Consider the following 23,067-nt stretch of genomic DNA (forward strand, 5'->3'; position numbering starts at 1 on the left):
GATGCTATTGTGTTAAATAATGATTGGCATACTAATCAAAGCTTAAATTTTTCTATGATGAACATTTGTAATCAGTCAACTATTCAAAACTTACATAAGATAAGCTAACACATACAATGAGATTCAGGTACACTACCTGAAATAGTGCTCAAAATATACATGATGAAAATAAATTGTTGTATATTATTTAAAGAAGTCTTACTGGGGCAATAATCCTAGCAATGGTGAGCAATCACACAGTTGTTTGTTACACCTCAGATTTCATGTATTTGTGCACAGCACTGGTTTAGTCACACAGTACGTGTAACTGCTTGTTGAACTAGATTGCACAGCATCAGTGGTCAGAAAAAGATTGATGGATAAAGTGTAATTCATACATCAAATTAATTTTTTCACCTAAAGACGTGAGCTTTTAAAGCGTCAAGTCCTCTTGACCTTAGTCAATCTGAACAAAACCAACAGAGTACTTTATGATGAACATTTATTTTTTTTTGTATAAATCTAACACACTGTCACCTCAGTGATGTCTCAAAGAAATCTAGATTTTTTTAAGTCTATTTTCAAAATCATTCGAAGTTCCACTATGTTTTTTTTCCCCTAAAGAGTTTCACCATTGTTCTCTGACTACCATTTCTTATTACTCATCATAACAATATCATTTCACTTATTCTTCTTCTTTCAGCTTGTCCCATTAGTGGTTGCCACAGCAGATCATCTTTTTCCATATCTTTCTGTCCTCTGCATCTTGTTCTATTACACCCACCAACTGCATGTCCTTTCTCATCACATCCATAAACCTCCTCTTAGGCCTTCCTCTTTTCCTTTTTCCAGGCAGCTCTATCCTTAACATCCTTCTCCCAATACTCATTAACACAATTAATTTAACAGATCAATGAATTAAAAAAATGAATAATGATTTTTTATTTCTCTAGATTGATTAACTATAAAAGTACTGTAGCTTTTCTAGTTCCTCCTGCTGGAAGCCACTACTGACAAGGATACTTCCACCATCATGGTTGATGGCAAGCATGGTGTTACTTGGTGCTGGGATGCACTTGGTTTATATGAAAACAGTGTGTATTATTTTCAAGTCAATCAGCTTAATTTCAGTTTTAACAAACCACAAAATTTTCTTCTAACATGTTTCAAGTTTTGTCAAATGGTTTTTAGCCAACCCCATGCGGGAACTAATTTTGGACTCTCTCAGAAGTTTCTTCCTCCTCAGGAATGTGTCTGAATGGTTAAAGATGGTCTCTTAGTTACTTTTCTGACAATCAACCTATATTTTTTTATATTACAACATTACAACAATCTAGACAAGAATAGGCCATGCAAACCAACACAGCTTGCCGGTGCTATCCACTTTATTAATCCAAAATAATATAGTCTAGTTTTGAAAGACCATTAAGTCCTATTGTCTACCATAGTACTTGGCAACTTATTCTAAGCCTCTATGGTTCTCTGTGTGAACATATAATTCCTATATTATTGTGCAAAATATACCCTTAACAAGTCTCCAACTGTGTTGCAGTATTCTTATTGAACTCATTTTAAAGTATCAGCCTCTGTACTAAGTCTTTTCATAATTCATCCCTGAAATCCTGGAATTGGCCTAATAGATAGATAGATAAATACTTTATTAATCCCAAGGGGAAATTCACATACTCCAGCAGCTACATACTGATAAAGACCAATATTAAATTAAAGAGTGATAACAATGAAGGTAAACCAGACTGACAATAATTTTGTATAATATTAACGTTTAACCCCCCCCACCACCACCACCCCCCACCCAGGTGGAATTAAAGAGTCGCATAGTGTGGGGGGAGGAACGATCTCCTCAGTCTCAGTTAAAGTTTGGCTGAAACTGTAAGGATTATTCTGATATCGTCTTGGTTTCAACATACTCCAAAGAGCTTTTAAAACATGAACAGGATCTTATCATTGAAAGGTATCAATCAGTAAAGGGGCACAAAAAAGTATCCAAGGTATTAAACATCCCATGGAGCACGATGAAGATAGTCATCATCAAGTAGAGAAAAATCTGGCTCAATAGTGACTACCAAGAACAGGACATTCCATCAAGACTGATGAGAAGACCAGAAGAAAACTGGTCAGGCAGGCCACCAAGAGGACTACAGCAACACTAAAGGAGCTGCAGAATGTCCTGGCAAGTACTGTTTGTTCTCTACATGTGACAACAATCAGTGGAATTTTTCATATATCCGTGTTGTGGGCTAGGGTAGTGAGAAAGCCTTTTCTCATAAAGATAAACATTTAAACCCGGCTAAACTTTGCAAAAAGGTATACACAGTTTCCTACACCCATGTGAAAAATGCTTAATAAATGTTGAACTATTTGTCCATAATTTCAAAAGGTATATTTGGTGCAAAAACAACACAGCATGTAATCAAAAGAACACCATATGACAGTGAAGCATAATGTAGGCAGCATCATGGTTTGGGACTGCTTTTCTTCCGTTGGATCTGGGACTTTACTCAAGGTGGATGGAATCATGAATAGCTCTAAGTATCAGTCTGTTTGGGCACAAAACCTTCAAACATGTGCTAGGAAGACAGAGTCACAACAACACAAAGCATATATCAAAATCAACAAAACAATGGCTTCATCAAAGGCGTATCAGTGTTCTGGAATGGCCCAGCATTAAGCAAACTGAAAATCTGTGGAGTGACCTGAAGAGAGCTCTGCACTGGTGATGCCCTCATAACTGGACAGATCTGGAAATATTTTGCATGGAGGTGTGGGCACAAATTGCTAAGTCCAGATGTGCCAAACCAATAGACTCTTAACTAAATGATTGAATGCTATAATAAAATCAAAAGTTGCTTCAACTAAGTATTAAGTTTAGGGAGTGTGCACATTAATGCAACCAAGGTTTTGTAGGATTTTGTTTTTTTATTCCTTTTTTCATTAAACAGTTTCTAATTTGTTTTTACCTTCTTTGTACAGATTACAATTTTACAGTAAAGGTAGAATATTTCTGACAGGATTCCTCTTGGCTTCATTTTTTATTACATAAAATCTTCAATTTCGGCAGGAGTGTGTAGACTTTTTATATCCACTGTACATTAAATTTAATCTGCCATAAACCTGCCCAAGTCCCTCTGTAATGATTCAAAATCCCCACCTTTTGCTGAGCTGCTTAATTTGGTACAACAACTAGATCTTAGTACAGTCTGGGCTGTACCATGTTGTTTTACATTTTGTTACAACAGAATTGCTAGTAGTTCTAGGAAGATTCAAAGCATTTCTAATAATTTGATAAACTTCTCATCTTGACACCTCAAAAAGTCAATCAAATTTATTATGAAATCACACAGAAGAACACAGGTGCAGTCATAAGCAACATAACCTTACATTAATAATCGAATCTCTTAAAATTCATTACCTTGCCCAAATTTGTTTGTTACAGTGAATACTTACTAATTAAGTAAATTTCATCTTTTTAATCTGAAGACATCAAAAAACTAAGTTTAAAATTGCAGAGAAATACCTCTACTGGAGTAGAAAAAATCCCATTTATTTATGCTTTTATTTGACTTTGCAACAAGGCAGAATAATCAATACTGAGTGACTACTTTCTGAAAGTACTATAGGTTGTACTATAGAATTAATGGAAGCATGAAATATGATGATGTCTATGTATCCCGAGTTTGTTAGCAATAAAGCAACATTTGACAATAATAGGTTTATAGTTTTTTTTTTTTTTTATTGTGGAATAGAGGTGAAAAGACAGTGCAGTAATTTGTGACAGACGGGTATCAGCAAGAGTGAAAGGGAAGGTCTACAGGACGGTAGTGAGACCAGCTATGTTATATGGGTTGGAGACAGTGGCACTGACTAGAAAGCAGGAGACAGAGCTGGAGGTAGCAGTGTTAAATATACTAAGATTTGCATTGTGTGTGATGAACATGGATAGGATTAGAAATGAGTACACTAGAGGGTCAGCTCAATTTGGACGGTTGGGAGACAAAGTCAGAGAGGTGAAATTGTCTTGGTTTGGACATGTGCAGAGGAGAGATGCTGACTATATTGGGAGAAGGATGCTAAGGATAGAGCTGCCAGGGAAGACAAAAAGAGCCTAAGCGAAGGTTTACAGATGTGGTGAGAGAGGACATGCAGGTGATGGGTGAAGATGATCCGCTGTGGCAACCCTTTGTTATAAGATTAAGTTTAATGTTACTGTCTCTATGCACACTGGTATGTATTTATTGATACAGGCAGACCAAGTATGGTACACAGGAGCTCAACATTTAGAATTGCCAACCAAGCATTGGATTAGATAGCCAAAGACAACTGGAGGATTGTATAGTCAACCTAAACACAGAATAGTATATTTCTGTCTTCTGTCAGCACAAAATCTTCTTTCCTTGTTGGGAGAATGAGAACTGCAGTGTGAGCATTGTACTATTCTTGTTGGAGGTGGGGTTACGTCTTTACTGTCCTTGTTTGGAGACCAGAGAAGACCAGCACGTAAAGCAGACAGTATAAAAGGCTTGTACAATAGCCAAACCCTTTGAAGCTGTTTGGACCTCCGTCCAAAAATCCTCTCAGCGTGGTAACGAAAAATGGCAGCCTACGTTGATCAAGACACCCACCTTGATAAGTCTGTCATCAGCTTCCCGTTTGTAACTGCGTAAACCGTCAGTAAATGTAAGCTAAAAGTATATTTTTCTCATGTGATTCTTATACACCCATAATCACAATGGGAGGGATATCGCCTTTTCTATCATATTACTATATTGTTTAGTTACTTAATATGCCGCAATTTCAAAAGAACATATTTCCGGAGAGCTAATGTCTCTTAAGGAAACACCCCTAATGGGAGCAGCCGAAAGAAGAAGGGTTATAGTTTTTCACTCATTTATAGGATAGTAATACTCAGCTTTATAAATGATGCCAGTGCTTTTTTTTTTTCAATTGGATTATATACCACATATTTTCACTTAAGAAATACGCTTTAGCCGAAATTAATATGCTGCACAAAATTACTTATAAATGAATTATTTTTTGGCTAACACATTACTTTGTCATCTCAAAACACTATTAATATACCTTCAGGAGAAATAAAACATGTTATCGTTAAACAAAAGAAAAGCCAGTTAAATCTAGCCATAACATGGTTGTAAAAAGAGTACAATCCACTACAAGCAAATATATTACCTCAGGAAGTTTTTCCAGTAGCATGTCCACCATTGCAGCTTCTTTATACTGCTTGAATGCTTCTGCCTTTTTGGACATTTGTTCAGCATCAGCCTTGGCCTTGGCTTTAACTGCAAAAGCTTCAGCTTCTCCCTTAATCTGAAAAAAGTATTAAAAAAGGCAAATTACAATAATTTAAAGACAGTCTTCCCCAAAAAGGGTATTTATATCACTACTACTCATGTACACAACAGTTAAAAAAAGAAGTGTTAAGGAACCATCATATACACTTCTCAAATTACCAATTACATTTCCTCTTTAAACTCTATCGGCATGACTGATGATTTTATGTGGTAAGTTTTTAAGCTTTTCCTCCGTGTCCCATACTCTGCATTGTAAAGTGCCAGGACAAGCAACATATATAATTTTTTTTTATTTATAGAAAGTGCTTAACTTTAGAACACAATTTTGCATGGCAAATGTGTGTATTTCATGTTTGTGAAGAAATAACTTGACAAAATGCAGAACTTACCCATTAAAATCCAAGGCTAAAGTTTAATAATGAGGCCAGTTCAAAGCAAGTCCTTCTAGATGTTGGACTTTTTGGAAAATGGCTGTAGGAAATGTCAGGTGATACAACACCTCAAGCTCAGGGTCGTTGAACTGGAGGAGTTGATTGGCATGCATTGTAGTAGAGCTAGTGTGCAACCCAAAGGTGGGGCTGGCGGAGACTCTAGACCAGGCACATAGAGATAAGTGGGTCACAATCAAAAAGTGTAAGGCAAAGGGTGTACTCAGTCTGCGGGCATCAACCTCACAATGGGAAGTGTCAAACTGTTTTCAAGACCTTGTGGAGTTGGACATTGTCTTTAAAGATTCTGAGGTGGTAGGCAGGCATGAGGAGCCCCAATGGGCCATCTCAAAATCAGACCCCATAAAGAAAGAGGTGAGATAGTTGGCGATTCAAGAACAAGTTTGGCCCAGAGACAAAGAGTGTTGCACAGTGTGTTGCCTACTGAATGCACAGGTGGGAGATCTCCCTGGAAAGAGTGGAAGTGGATCCAACTTTCACTGTCCATGTTGAATCAAGTGAAATATATAAAGGCAGACTGTCAGTTCTGCAATCCAATTTAAAGAGTTAGTTGCTAGGCTGAGGAGCAGAAATGACAAGTTAGTCTTCTTCAAAGCTCTATCAATGCCACATACGAGTTCACGTAAGACTGTGAAGATAAGAAGGCTTAACGCGTGACTCAAATATTGGTGCAGTATAGGTATAGGTTTATAGGCACTTCTTTAGGAATAAATTGGACCTGTTTAGGCATGAAGGGTTACATTTGAAGCAGAGGGGCACCACTGTAACTAATTAAGGATTGTTTAAACTAGGGAAGGGGGACAGTTCAGGCTTAGAATGGTACATAATAAATATGCATAATAAAGTAAATTCTCACCCAAAGTTTGGCACTTAAAGTACAGTAGGTAACACATTAAAAAAGACTGGAGTTGTATGTAGCTGAGCAGAATTAACATATAGTAATAACAAAAACCTGGCTAAATAGCAAAGATGGGCACGACTATAATATAGACGGGTACACATTTTTTAGTAAGGACAGACCAAACAGAAGGGGATTTGCCGTTTACGCCAAACAGCATTTAAATGTATGTTTTCTTTAGTTGGATGAGGAATATTAGGGAAAGTGGCATTATTTTAGGAGTGTAATATAGATGTGTTTTAGTAATATTTAAAAGCCAACTTTATTGGGGGATATTATAGACATGAGGACTTGAACTACCCAAATATTAACTGGACTAACTTTGTAAATGGCAGAGTACAAGAGCAGTAGTTTTAAAGATGTATTCAGTTACTGCTTTTAAAACAATATGTTAAAGCTCCAACAGTGGTGGGAAGTCTGCACGGAGTTAGTATTTTGTAATATTTTAGGAAGAATTCAGGGCATAGAGGTGATTGAAGTACTAGCGTCAACTAACCATAATATAATTCCCACTGTTTTTGAAGAGTGCATATGCAAAGACCAAAACTGTTAAGTTTTATATCCTTAGTATTGGGACCAAGCATTATCTGGGCTGTGAAAACAGTGCTAAAGGAGTTAGTCCCGAGTGTCACTTGATCAACTGTACAGACACGTCACTCTTAAGTGTTAGACTTGAGGACTACTCAAGCTGTAAAAGTGTCAACAGTGTAAGTCCCGAGCGTTACTCAGTCAATGGTATAGGTGGGTCTTATATAAGCAGCAGTCTCGAAAGTTATCCGGGCAACAGTGTAGAAGCTTCTTCTCCTAGCCTCATAATGGTGTCTTGCAAAAAACGTTTATCAGCAGCCGAAGTGTTGCATGCTCTTGACAGTGATACGAGTAGTGATGTACCGGAGTCTCTCATCAGCAGTGATGATGAAGTGAATCTGTCTTTATGCAGTGAAACTAAAAAAGGACAGTAAAACTGAAAATGATGCTCTTGTATGGGTTTCTGTTGACCCTGCTTCAGATAAACCAGTACCACCTCGTTTTGATTTTGTGGGGAAGGAAGGAATAAAAATTAATGTAGAAAGCCAAGATCCACAGATTTACTTTAAGTTATTTATTGATGATGATATGAAAGAATTGTTATTGAAACAAACCATTATACCAAACAATGTCAGATAAATGACTTGGGGCTAGTTTAGACTTCACGCTCAGAACACGTATGCGCATGCATCATTGCTGCCACACATTCCCAGCATTCATCTGATGCATCCTCTGAGCAAGTCTTCAGAAATTAACGCGACACGTGCACGAGTTGCAGTACCAGCAAAATGTTGAGGGCGCGGTGTGATAAAAGTTGGAATGTGACGCAAGAGTCTCTGCTTACTATCTACATGTGACAGAAAGCTGCATTGAGGATCCTACAAGATCGATGTGCACACTTCGATGTTTAATGAATGGTTCGATGTGGTGAAGCAAAATGCAGACATACAAATGCATTCATGGTGCTTTTATATTCAAGCATCACATATTCCTGATTGTAGCCACCAAAGTCGAGGACGTGCAAAACGTGTGCCGAAAGAAATCTCTCAATTTTGCTTTGGATTCTGCTATAGCTGCCTCCAACTCCAATTGATCTCTTTTAGCTTTCAGCTGTGCTTTAAGCTGTATTTCTTCAGCTACTCTTTTGGCTTTCAACTGTATCTCATCCATATCTAGAGCCTGTTGCCTTCTTTGGTTCTCAGCTTTAGCTAAAAGCACAGCGTGTGCTGCCTCTTGAAATCTGAGGGCACTAACTGATGTAGCCGCTGAACTTGCGCAACTTTTAGATTTTGCTGACATTTGGGAATCTTTAACTGTAGGAGAAATGTCATCTTTCGTTCTGTAATCCCTAAATTGTTTACCAGAAAAGTCAAGTTGCTGGTTGAGGCTTTTATTTTGACATACTTCTAATATCCAATCCAATGTATTACCTGAAAATGTACAAAATTTTTCCATTTTAGCATCAAAGTCCTTTTGTAACATCTAGGTAAAAATTAATCATATAACTTTTTACATTCCTTTTGATAGTTGATTCTACAATTTCACTGTCAAATTCCTTTTGTTGTAAATCCTTTACGTATGTCACTGCATCAGATAATTGTTTGTATTTGCAATCCATTTCAGACTGAAGTTTAGTTGTCACTGAATTGAACGGCTTTCCGTCGTCTTGGAGATGGTCCTTTGTGACGTCATAATCTTGACTTCCTCAAACACCTCTCTGATATTTCCTCTGGATGCCGGAGTCAGGTGCCATAACGATTTCATTAGGTGTTTAAGCTCCTTTATAATGTATACAGTCTCACGAGGAGCGCTAGCCATTCTCAAATATGTACAACTCCGATCAAAGACAAAGATTAAAAGTACCTGTTGAGTCTTTCCAAGTTGTTGTTGCATTCTTTCGTCGCATTCCAATTTCAAGCGTAGAACACAGAGGTTTATTTTAATCAAAGGCAATTTTCAAGCTTTCAATCTTAGGCAAGTTTCAATCCTAGGCAGGTTTTAAATGTTAGTGTAGCCGCCGAAGTGTAAGGCAAGATTAAGCACGGGTAAAACGAGTGCTGAAAGAAATCTCTCAGTCCAAAAGTTTGTTTAAAAATATTTAGTGAAAGTTAAAAGCAAATAATTCACACAAGTATAAAAGAAAAAAAATAGCTACACAAGTAGAATAAAAGGCTAAAAAAGGAAAAATGTTTCTTCTCTAAACTTCTCTTTTCTTGAAAAACTTTAGCTATTTCTGTAATTAAACGTTTTTTATTTCTTCTTTCTATACTTAAAAGTTCTTAATTTCTTCTTCTGTATGCCTTAAGCATACGGTACAGTACCTAAATAACAAGGCTGGTCACTAACTGAAGAATAATGTTTACTCAAAGTTGTTAGAAATGGCAAGAATATACCAATACAATTCTACTTACGGGGGTTTTAGGAACCTCCCATAGATTATGCTTTTTCATCTAGTAAAATATTCATGAATCTTATAGAACTATGAAACTGGCTCATTTACCGATTGTAATGACACGACACATTTTAAATTTTTTTTTTTCCAATTTCACAACAGCAACATAGTGTACAGCGCTGTATTTGAGCCACATAGAAAAAAAAATGTAAGACCTGGTGAAAAGGTGTACAGTGGAACCTCGGTTCATGAACGTCTCGGTTCAAGACCAAAAAGTTCGCCAAACATTTGCCTTGGTTCACAACCACACACTCAGTATACGAACAAGCCAGTTTCCCTTTCGTTTTGTACATGTTCAGTCTCTCCCTGTGCAGCGAGCAAGGGAGAGAGAGAGAGAGAGAGAGAAATAGAGCTAGCCAAGTGCCTGCTGGGGAGGGGGAGGGGATGGTTCGCATGCACGTACTGCCTGCCTGCCTGCCTTCTGCATAGGGGGAGGGGGGGGGTACAGCTGAGACTCTCTCTCTGAGTAGCAGGCAGTACATGCACATGAACCCAACTCCACCCCCGGCACAGGCAGGCTGAGAGAGAAAAAGAGAGAGAGAAAGCGAGCAAGCCGCGTGCCTGCCTGGCTTTTTCATTTAACCTGTTCATTGTTCTCAGTCAGAGGTGCACTCTCTTTGTGCTCTACAGTATTTCATGTGCTTTTGCAGTTAACTATGGCTTCTAAGCAAGTGAAGAGTGGTGAGAAGAAAGTTTTGAAGAAAATTGAAATCAAAGTAAAGAAAGAAATTACAAGAGGTGGAAAAACTGTTTACCAGTTTACTCATTTACCAATTTGAGAACCCTGGTGCTTTCAAGCAGCATAATGTAAACAAAGCCAGACTGCCAGTAATTTGGAGGGCAAACACGAAGGGTTAGGTCACAAGAACTTTCTTTTTGGAATGGCTGCATGAGGCTTTCGCTCCCACCAGTTAAACAGCTAAAAACACCAGAAACCCAAGAAATCACAAGAGAGAAAACCCCTGAAGGAAAACACTTCATGCCAGAACTCAACTCATGCAAGGTTAGTTTTCTTGGTGTTTTTTGTATTACGGATTTTTCAAAAGTAAATTTTTCAGTTTGTAGCGTGAATTGTTGCAATGTTACTTTTCTCTTTTTTCAAATGTTCGCTTTTTTCCCTGTGCTTAAAACTCATTAAAGTGTTTACAGATGGAGTTGTTCATAGCGCGATTAGTTGCAATGTTACTTTTCTCTTTTTTAAAATGTTCCTTTTTTTCCGCTGTGCGTAAAACTCATTTTATAAAAAGAGTTTACAGTGATCGGGCTGTAAGGCTAAAATGACGTGATCTGGTTAATTATTTGGTTGCTTGTGGTTGGTTTTTAGATATACTTCAGATTTGTTCTAATGTTCCTTTTATTTTCGCTGTGCTTAAAACTCATTTTAAAAAAAGTGCTGCATATGCTGCTGACAGGGGAGGGAGGGGGTGGTTGGTGTGTGTGTGCGCTACAGAGAGAGAGAGAGAGAGAGAGAGACAGAGGGAGCACGAGCAAGCCTGCTTGTGTAGTTGAGCAGGGAGTCTGGGTGTTTTGTGCCAGTGTTATTCAATGTTTTTATATTAGTTTACTATTACACTGTGCATTCTATGGTGTAATCTATACTAATAAAAGGCAAAGCCCTCACTGACTGACTGACTGACTCGCTGACTCATCACTAATTCTCCAACTTCCCGTGTGGGTGGAAGGCTGAAAATTGGCAGGCTCATTCCTTACAGCTTCGTTACAAAAGTTGATCAGGTTTCATTTGGAAATTCTACGTGTAATGGTCATAACTGGAAGCTATTTTTCTCCATATACTGTAATGGAGTTGAGCTCGAAAGCCGTGGGGGGCGGAGTTTCGTGTGGCATCATCACACCTCCCACGTAATCACGTGAACTGACTGTCAATGCAGTACGTAGAAAACAAGGAAGACCTCCAAAACGCACTGAAGAAAACATGCATTATATAATTGAGAAGGCATTGAAACAATAAGAAGCTTGCGAGTGACATATACAACCATATTCATGAGTGCTGCTACTTTGGAAACAAAACACGGTGTAAACCTAAACTTTAAATTAAGTTCATAGACAGGCTGCCGCTGGCGTTTGTCATGTCCACGGGTAATGCGGGATACAAGTTTAATGAGAGGACGCAGGATATGAACGAGAGTTTTGATCACTTTGTAACTAAGTTAAAATTGCAGGTGAAGGGCTGTGCTTATGCAAATTCCGAGACTGTGTTTGTGGGGGATTGACAGTTAAGGCGGGTGGGGGAGTCACGTCATCATCTCCCCTCCCATTCACCTTATTTCGCTCTGAGCTGAGCTCTGCAGATAACGCAGTCTTACGGAATCGACTTTGTGACGCTGCCACCAAATACAGAAAAATCCACAAGTTAATACACACTCTGAATCCTCCAGGCACTACTTACAAAAGGTTACATTGACAATTGTGTTACATTATTTTTAAAATCTTTCCTTTTCTTAGCACAAGCACAGCTGAGAAACTTCGATGCATGCGCTCCATAACGCGTTAAAAAATAATGCATTTAATCACACTTTGCATTACAAGCAAAGGGGAGCTTCTGTCAATGCATGATTTCCTGGTACACCGATTACATTGATCAGCACTTCCCGATTCATTTTACCCTCGCACCACCTTAGTTTGAGAAGAAGTATGAAAAAATATGAGGTTAACACAGAAAAACAGATCACCAATTCAAGCTTTATGAATAATCGATTCGCCATCAATAATTGTTTTGGTAAAGCCATCCTTCTTCCATTTTATAATTTTTCCGCCACTAACCATGATTAAATGAACGGTAAAAAAGTAAGAGCAAAACGAGGGTGACTTATTTAGGCAGGCATATATATGACAGCAACACTCATGACAATGTCAATCATGTTACGTTATTATTAAAATGTTTCCTTTTCTTTTCATTACTTCTTTAACACACTATTTCTCCGCCAGTAGCGGGTATTTTGCTATATAGTATATATATATATATATATATATATATATATGAATGACCTCCAAAGAGCGCCGAGACTTTTGATATCGTGAACGTGTCTGCAAAAACTGGGGTCTCCTGCCCAGCAAAAGTCGAGCAACCAGCGCGCGTGCATAGCTGTGCCGGCCTTTGAGACGCTGACTGCGCTTCTGACTTAAGTCAAAGTGAGCACTTTTAATTTTTTTCATTTAATTTTTTTCATCCTCCCCCTGAGCTATAGCCCAGACAAGTGCAAACACGGGATCCCTTTTCTACACCGCGGCAAACTAATATTAAGGCGATTTGCACTTTCTTTTGCGCGTATACGATTATGAGGTCCTCGGCTCGGATTATGAAGACACACACAGGAGTGGAGGACTGACAGTGCCATCACAGCCGATTAATGGCAGGGACGTCTCACCAGTCTACACAAGACCCACTACGACTGTCCCCAAAAGGCTATCATAACGCCAGCTTAACACATCTCTATACTATATAAAAGAAAAAGGCAACTTTCCTTTCTTTACACCTTTTTTCCTTTTATCCCAAACCAAAGCCTTTCTCTCTTAACACTGCAGAGGACACAAAACTAATTTTCTTTAAATGCCGGTAAGGCACATTACCAGAGGCACAAATTTGAACGCTCACATAGAAAATGTAATTTCTATACCACAGCCGTCGTGTAGCGCCTTTCAAAAGTTATCTACTACCGAGAGATGATCCATATACATTTTAGCTGCTGTTAGTTCTACTTACCTGTTGTGTTACACAGTCTTTAAAATGTAGTTTACCCGCAACCACTCCAGTAGTGCTCAATGTAGCTGTACATCTTTAAACGTTAATGTTTTACTGTTTAATAACTTAGACTATATTGTATTATTTTTCCCTTGCACTCATAGACCAAAGCTGTACACACACACATATACACACAAGTATATGTATATATATATATACATATAATATATATATATATATATATATATAAATCATATATATATATATATATATATAAATCATATATATATATATATATATATATATATATATATATATATATATATATATATATATATATATATATATATATATACATACATACATATACACATACATACATACATATACATTGTGTATATATATATATATATATATATATATATATATATATATATATACACATATATATACATACATATATATATATATATATATATATGTATTACATTTTGCAATGACCATCAACAAAAGTCAAGTCACTACCAAAAGCAAGAACTGCTTGATGGCAGGAATGTGCAATTGTATGTAGCATGCTTTTGCCAGCTAATATGTGCCCAAACTTTACAACGGCTGTTAAAGACTGAAAGCAAAGGCTTCCTCTTTTTGGGCGCATACACCGTTAGCACGGCACTATCAGTAGAAGTGTGGTGAATTGCTCACGTACTGAAGTGACTTTAGCTCCAGGTGGAAGTCCCATTTTATTTTATGGTGCCAAGCAGAGTGCAGCAGTCTATTAGCTAGCGAAAGTGCTGTGAAGAAGCTGTCTGTTGCTATGGTTCTGCCTATGTCCAGTCTGATAGCGGTCATGGGACATTTTATCTTTGACTGCAGATATAAAAAATAGTTCTGAGCAGGAATCAGCCACAGCAATGCTCGTGTGAAAAGAATGGAGATAAATGCCATCATCTCAGAGAGGGAGAGGCAGGTTTGTTGTACCATGTGAATGTCACTGAGAGAATAAAACTGAATAATAAAAAAAACAAGTGCTAACTTTTAAATTTACACCGGGTCTTACAGACTCAAATAAAATGAATGTTTTTATCATATTGTAGAAATAAATAATAATAATAATAATAATAGGAGCTCACTACTCAACACACTTGGTCTTGAACCCGGGATCTTTGGGTTATAAGGCAGCGGTTCTTACCTCTGCACCATTCAAGAATACGTATACAGTAATCCCTCACTATAGCACGCTTCGACTTTCGCGGCTTCACTCCATCGCGGATTTTAAATGTAAGCATATCTAAATATATATCACGGATTTTTCGCTGGTTCGCGAATTTCTGTGGACAATTAATTTAAAGTACATGCTTCCTCAGTTTGTTTGCCCAATTGATTTCATACAAGGGACACTATTGGCAGATGGCTGAGAAACTACCCAATCAAAGCACGTATTACATATTAACTAAAACTCCTCAATGATATACGATGTGCTTCCCCGAGCGGATTGTTTGCTTTTCTCGGTCTTTCTCTGACATTCTCTGCGCCTGACAGAGGGGGTGTGAGCAGAGGGGCTGTTTGCCTAGAGGATATGGACGCTCCTCTAAGAAATGAAAGCACGTATTGATTTTTTGATTGTTCGCTTTAAACTCCCGCGCTCTCTCTCTCTGACGTTCTCTGCGCCTGACGGAAGGGGTGTGAGCAGAGGGGCTGTTTGCACAGAGGCTGTTTGTTTAGAAGATACGGAGGCTACTCTAAAAAATGCTGAAAGACTTACCTTCACATTGCTCCCTTTTTTGCGGCTGCTTTATCGCGGTGCTCATACTTAAAAGCCCAACAGCACGTATTGATTTGTTGTTTTTCTGTCACTCTCTCTCTATCTCTCTGACATTCTCTGCTCCTGACGGCGCTCGTTTGAAGAGAAGATATGTTTGCATTCTTTTATTTGTGAGAAAGAACTGTCATCTCTGTCTTGTCATGGAGCACAGTTTAAACTTTTGACTAAAGGGTGCTATTTCATGTCTAGAGGGCTCTAATAATGTTAACAGTGTGGGTGAGTTTATAAGGGCTTAAAATATATAATAATAATCATACAAACATGTGGTTTCTACTTCGCGGATTTTCATCTATCGCAGGGGGTTCTGGAACGCAACCCCCGCGATCGAGGAGGGATTACTGTAAACTCCCTGTCGGTTGACATTTGAGCTTGAGTTCTTAACTCATTGACTTCCACATGTAAAATTGAAGGTTTTTTTTTCCTTTGGTTATATTCTTGAATGTTATTTGATATTTGGAATAAAGTCTTCACACATTATACACTTCACATCAATATTAGTATAACATGGAAAATGTTTCTGCTTTAGGTATGTGTTCAGCATTTCTCGCATTTCCTTTCATCCTACACTTACTCAGATCTTTGTAGACACGGAACACACATGAAATGCATGTATTCCAAATAACGATATACTGTATTATGTACCCTATACAACTGCAGATCTCACGCGCTGATAAGAAGCCTTGCTTTGAGCTGATAGAAGGTTTTGCCTGAGCTGAGCTCAGTCAAAGTGGGGGACGGGACAGAAGGCTGCTTGTTGCTTGTGCTGATCGATGTGCATTTACAAAACAAAAGACACTGATGGAGAGGTGCGAATGAATTTAAAGTGGGCCGGGATTACAAGTTTTTTTGTCAACTTTAGGAATTCTAGTGTTAACGGATTTAGATCAGATTTTTTTCTATAATTTGCTTGAACATTCCGGTTGATTTTGTGACTTTTCTCATCATGCTAAATATTATAGTTCAGTTGTGGCACCAATTTATTTGTGCGAATCCGAGACAGAGGCTACAGGTCGACGGGAGGGTAGTGTGACGTCAAGAGTGGGGAGCTGGATGGGTCCCTCCTCACTTACTCACCAGCCTCCATTCGAGTCCGTCTACCTCTAACCACATTTTGGAGCGTACCTTCCCTCCACTTAGCTTGTGATACCAGTTTGTTTATCGATTTTTAAAGTTTGTCCTGTTTCACAACTATGTGGGTGTACCCACAAAGGACAGCTAGTATATACAGGGCGAGTCAAAATTACGTTAACACTAATGGTACTGCTATGTATATACAGTGGTACCTCGGTATACGTCTGCTTTGGAATAAGTCCAACTTGGTATACGTCCTGTTTAGAGGTGAAATATTTTGCTTGGTATACGACCTTTGTTTGGAATATGACTCGTGTGCTAGAACAACACGTGTGGTATACTGGGCGCGCGCCTTCAAAAAAAAAAGGGCCAAGTTTTAACCTGTACAGTAATCCCTCGCTATATTTCGCAGTTTCACTCTATCATGGATTTTATATGAAAGCATCATTAAATATATAACGCGGATCTTTCGCCGCTTCGCGGGTTCTGTGGACAATGTGTCTTTTTACTTCCTGTACATGCTTCCTCAGTTGGTTTGCCCAGTTGATTTCATACAAGGGACGCTATTGGCGGATGAATGAGAAGCTAACCAATCAGAGCACGCATTTGAGTTCTCCTGACTGAGAAGCTAACCAATCGGAGCACGCAGTTAAGTTCCTGCGTGCTGAATGCAGTGTTAACCAGGAAGTCTCGTCTCGCTCATTCAGCATCAACGTGTTTCGCTGTGTAAAGAGTTACATTTTGTGCTCTTTTGTGTTTATCTTTGTGCATAGTCAAGCCCTTCATTATGGCTTCCAAACGATCTGCTACTGCTTCAGGAGCCGTGCCTAAGTGCAAACGGAAGATGTTAATGATTGCCGAAAAGGTAAACGTTTTGGATTTGTTGAAGGCTATGATTCTTTTTATTTAAAAAGTAGGAAAGGAATATAAGATCTACGGCCGCAGTGTCCTTTTAACCAAGGTGCAAAACGAGTTGTAAGTGGATGTAATAAGGCAGTAGTCTGGATGGAATCTGCTTTAGGGATTTGGATTGAAGACTGCCAGAAGAAGAACAACGGCAGTGCTTCACAATCGCCTGAAGAGGCTCCTTTGGAAAAGCTGTAACGCTCTCCTTTGTTGTGCAATAAAATTAAACTCATTGTTATTGGACAAGTCATTTTCATTTATTTCATCTAATTGCTTTTGTATTTATGTATTTTAGTATTAAGCAGTGTTTAAATTATTTTATAGAACCCCATCAATGTATAAAATATGCCAATAACAATAGGATTTTATTTTTCATGGGAACGAATTAATCATTTTCCCATTATTTCTTATGGGAAAAATTCATTTGGTATATGTCCTGTTTGGTATAAGTCCAAGGATCTGGAATGGATTAAGAACGTATACCAAGGTACCACTGTACTTGTATACAATTTTTGTGGACAATTTATGTGCCACATATGGTACGTGTGTTAAACATGATGGTGAAAAGGTTGAGACATTCCTGTAAATCATCTTGCATGTATGAAGCATGTTTTGTGAATAAACTGTTTCCGCCATTCAAATGTTGACATAATTTTGACTCTCCCCGTATGTACACTGCTCACAAAAATTAAAGGAACACTTTTTTTATTGGGCTTGGCATGAAATCAATTAAACCTGTCTGATAATTTTCTGGTTGGTTAAGCAGCTGAGGTCATTGTTAATCACTTTCAGCTGTATTGGTGGTCATTTCAAGTTTCTCCCTCTTGATTTTTTTTGGCTGGTTTTCCACTCGTGCTAGTTTTGGCTTGAGTAATCATCTCTACTGGCAGTATGAGGCGATTCCTTAACCCTACAGAAGTTGCACAGGTTGTCCAACTTCTCCAGGATGGCACATCCACACGTGCTGCAAGAAGGTTTAATGTGTCTCCCAGCACAATCTCCAGAACATGGAGGAGATTTCAGAAGACTGGCTGTTATTCTCGGAGAGCTGGACAGGGCCATAGAAGGTCCTCAACCCATCAGCAGGAACGATACCTGCTCCTTTGTGCAAGGTGGAACAGGCTGAGCACTGCTCGTGCCCTACAGAATGACCTCCAGAGGGCCACTGGTGTGAATGTCTCTACCAAAACAATCAGGAACAGACTTCATGAAGATGGCCTGAGGGCCCGACGTCCTGTAGTGGGCCCTGTGCTCACTGCCCAGCACCGTGGAGCTCGACTGGCATTTGCTCAAGAACACCAGAATTGGCAAGTCCACCACTGGCATGTACTTTTACAGACGAGCAGGTTCACCCTGAGCAGCTGTGATAGACGTGAAAGAGTCTGGAGAAGACAAGAAAACGATATGCTGCCTGCAACGTTGTTCAACATGACAGGTTTGGTGGTGGGTCAGTGATGGTCTGGGGAGGCATATCCATGGAGGGACACACAGACATCTACTGCGTAGGAAATGGTGCTCTGACTGCCATAAGGTATCGAGATGAAATCCTTGAACCCATTGTCAGACCCTATGCTGGTGCAGTAGGTCCTGGTTTCCTCCTAATGCACGACAATGCCCGGCCTCATGTGGCAAGAGTATGCAGGCAGTACCTGGAGGATGAAGGAATTGAAACAATTGAATGGCCTTCACGATCCCCTGACTTAAACCCAATAGAACATCTGTGGGACATTATGTTTCGTCCATTAGGCCGCCAGGTTGCTCCTCAGACTGTACAACAGCTCAGGGATGCCCTCATACAGATCTGGGAGGAAATGCCACAAGACACCATCTGTCGTCTCATTAGGAGCATGCCCCGACGTTGTCAAGCATGCATACAAGCTCGTGGGGGCCACACAAGATACTGAAAAGCATTTTGAGTAGCAGAATAACTTTTTGAAAAAATGGACTAGCCTGCCACATCTTCATTTCACTCTGATTTTAGGGTGTCTACACAATTGAGCTCTCTGTAGGCAGAAAACTTTTATTTCCATTAAAAGACTTGGCATCCTTTTGTTCCTAAGACATTGCCCTGTCGTTATTTGTATAGATATCCAACTTCATATTGAGATCTGATGTATCTAATGTGTTTCTTTAAAGTGTTCCTTTAATTTTTGTGAGCAGTGTATATAAAATCCAACGTCCGTCTGGTTTTCACGAGAGATAGGTTTTTTTGTTCTATGATTTGCTTGAACATTCTAGTTGATTTTGTGACTTCTCTCATTGCTCTAAGTATCTTAGTTCGTTTACGGTGAAGATTTATTTGCACTTACAGGTTAAGGAATAACATTAGTTGTTTTTGAGAGAGATCAGCGCTACGTGTGTTTTAGAAGATAGCTGCTAAATGCCACAGATATCACGGACACGTGCTTTCTGGCCACATTCTTTTCTCCCAACGCGGTGGACAGTCTGCCATCATGATCAGATACAGTGCCAAAGTTTGATGTTGGAGTGTACCTACCTTCCACTTGGCCAGAATAATACTATTTAAAATTTTTTTTATTCATTTTTAAAGTTTGTCCTGTTTCAGTACTACGTGGGTGGAGCCAAGGGGGACAGCTAGTATAGTGTGCAATTGTATACATTGCATGTTATTTATATTTTTCACGTGGGCATCTTTTTTGGTATTGTCACTGTTCTGTGGAGACATACAAGTAAGAATGCTCTTTCAGAGATTGGAGGTGTATGTCTTCTGGACAGGAGCCTCCCCCAGATGCTCCAAATTCAACTCTCACTACTCACTTGGGCATTCCAAGTTTGTCCCAGCTCAGTACCAGGTGGTGAACAGTTGACAAGTCTACCTCTCACTTCATCCAAGCATCCAGAACATACCGCTGCAAATTTGGTGATAAGATTTTAAAATTGATCAAAGATCTTCAGCTTAAGGTGCTCTGGTACTAAACTAAGTACATTTATTAGCCATGAACTCCGGTGTTTGAACATGTATGAACATGGTGTTTGCTATGGACTGGATGGAGTAGTCTTTTTAAGTTTGTGGATCTGCATCCTTAGGGGTTGTGAATTGATCTTGAGTCCTCACCTGGGATCAATTTGCCTTTGGAGGCCCTACCAGAAGCTTCAGTACTGGACAACATAGCTTCCACGGTCACTGGGACATGCAAACCTCTCCACCACAAATAAGGTGGCAATTCTAGGGTCAAATTTGTACAAATGTTAGAAAATATTTCTTTGCTCATATGGACACAGACAGAAAGCACCTTGGGGACCTTCAAATCTAGACATAGCAAAAATCTGAAAGCATCAAGGAAATGAGAAAAGATAAGGACCCAGCATGCAGATGCCAAGACTCAAACATTAGTCTGTGCTACTCTGTACTGGCAGGTAAAGTATGCCTAATGGTGATAACCAGACCCACAGAGACTTAGTTTTCAATGACCTGTATACTTTGTGACCAACATACAGCCAAATGGCCTGTCCCAAATGGAGTCGAAAATTACTGTATTTGAATTTTAACCTCCAGAGAGACACTTTTTTTTTTTTTTTAAGGATTATTTTACCCTGCACTTTGGACACGGATTAATTGGTTTGTTGGCTGTTGTTAATGAAATCAGTATTGCACTTTTTTACCAATATGTTTGTTATGTGTACTCATTGCCCAGCTCATCTTACACATGACTATCGAAGGTCCCATGTTCAAGGATGTCACTGCAGCTGCAGCCAACCCAGGTTGTCACAGAGCTAAAAAAAGTGAACATGTCTGACACACACTTTACATTCATCCAAACAATTAACACTCTTATAGGTCCAACGAAATTAATCACTGACCATAAAAGTTAAAACTACCTATTTAAAATTGTGTAAACTGGCCAATTAGCATTAATAGGGAAGATATATTTGTATGCATGTTCCTAAATGATAATATGCCGATTAAAAGACATGCTTGATAAATTGTACTTTAATTTTGATAAACAATGTTTGTAAATAAGGATTTAATAAATTCAGTATAAAATAACCAACCACAACTTTAGTTTCTTTACAATGAACATTTTCTTATATCAGCAGATCAGGTAATTAATAAACAATTTAATTTCTATGGTAAGGTAGTTTTAGCACTGAGACATTTGTAGAAAAACTTTTTAACACTAGAATTACCAGAGCCAACAAAAAAAATGTGGAAATCCGGGCCACCTTAAATCCTTCATACCTCTCCGTCAGGGTCTTTTGTCTTCTAAATGTGTCGATAAACCCAAGCAGCCTGCTACACCATCCCCCCACCGCCTCAGAACATTTTCGTTTTCAAATAATATTGCATTAGTGAGACAATGTTTTCTGATTGGTACTATTCAGGTCATAAAATTATTTCTTTAAAATGTCACATATATTTGTCTCTTTCTTTTTTGTCTAGTGCTGCATTGACATTGTGCGCCAGAAGGCGTGAGCTTATTTAGTACGAGCAGGAGCAAGCAGGTGGGCGGTTGCTGTGTGCTATAACACGCTTGAAATGGCGGCAATCAACGCACATGTACTGTGCAAGGCATGTACGGGGGCCACCGAGAACAGTGTTCTTTGCTCACTGTGCAGAGGAACTTCGTTGTTGCTTCTTCTAAGAAAAGGTGATAGATAAACCAAAAGAGGATGCAACATCGACAAGCTTCTGTGCCAACACAGCCACATCCCTCAGAAAAGCAAACTCAGTCAGTCAGTGTCAGACGCCCCTTCAATGTAATAGGAACCACAGCATAGAGAGAGAAATGTGTACATTGCAACAGGTACACATGTCGTAAACGTTGAAAGGACGGTCCTTGGGTATTTTTATTTATTTATTTATTTTTATTTTTTTATTTTATTTATTTTTATTTATTTATTTTTTTCTCCGGCCGTCTGGAGTTTTTTTTTTTTCCTGTCCCCCCTGGCCATTGGACCTTACTCTTATTCTATGTTAATTAATGTTGACTTATTTTATTTTCTTACTGTGTCTCTTATTTTTCTATTCTTCATTATGTAAAGCACTTTGAGCTACATTTTTTTGTATGAAAATGTGCTATATAAATAAATGTTTTGTTGTTGTTGTTGTAGGAACTGTTAACATTTGAATTTGATGATTGCATATAACGCAGAACTGACTTCTCTGTACTATTCTTTCCTCTGCATGTCCTGGAGTACAAAAGAAACAGCACCATGCACCAAAAAGTGGACACTGGCAAGATCAAAAAAAAATCTGATTACAAGCGCATTCAAATGAATATGAATAATGTTGCATCAGTGCCACGTTTTCCAAAATGTACTATATACAGGTCATAAAATGAGTTATTCCAAATATCATATATACCTATGTCTCTGTTTTTTGTCAGTGCGGCTTAGACATCATGGACCATAAGGTGCATACTAATTCAGTGTAAGCAAGAACACTCAATAAAACTGAATAAAAAAAAATTAAAGTGACGGTGAGATACGAAGAAGGCAGATTCACCAGCGTTTGTGTGTCAGCTTTTATCCCTCCAGATCTGAGAATTTCCAGTTCCATTGTCTCAAAACACCACTCACATCTACAGTCTTTCCCAGTTTCAGATAAAAAGTAACTCTGTCAGATATGGGGCCGGGGGTGGGTGTTGTATCATGATTGTGACTGTGAGAATAAAAGTGGAGGAAAAAAAAAAAAAAAGCTAACTTTTACAAGTGCTATAAATTTACACTGGCTGTTTCAGACACAAATCAAATGTATGGTTGTATTGTATAATATTAACAATAAGAGCAGCTCTCTACTCAAAATGGTAAATTTCAAACTCACTCTGGATTATAAGTCGGCAGTTCAAACCACAGCATCATGGAAGCTGTCATATCGTACTTGCACCTTTTGTGAAAGTGTTTATTTGATATTTGGCCATCAGCTTTCACACATTATATAGTTCATGTCTACATTTTATTTATTACTGAAAAC

General features: G+C 38.6%; 1 protein-coding gene across 2 annotated transcripts in view; it reads right to left on the reverse strand.

Annotated features, from left to right (window-relative positions):
• Positions 1-23,067, reverse strand: part of LOC120539666 (flotillin-1-like) — a 156,910-nt gene that overhangs the window by 16,795 nt on the left and 117,048 nt on the right. For both annotated transcript variants that reach the window (XM_039769989.1, XM_039769988.1), the window contains exon 11: positions 5,185-5,322. In XM_039769989.1, coding sequence (XP_039625923.1) covers positions 5,185-5,322 — 138 coding nt within the window. The remainder of the gene's footprint in view (positions 1-5,184; positions 5,323-23,067) is intronic.

This window comes from Polypterus senegalus, chromosome 11 (genome assembly GCF_016835505.1).
Source record: "Polypterus senegalus isolate Bchr_013 chromosome 11, ASM1683550v1, whole genome shotgun sequence".
NCBI lineage: Eukaryota > Metazoa > Chordata > Cladistia > Polypteriformes > Polypteridae > Polypterus > Polypterus senegalus.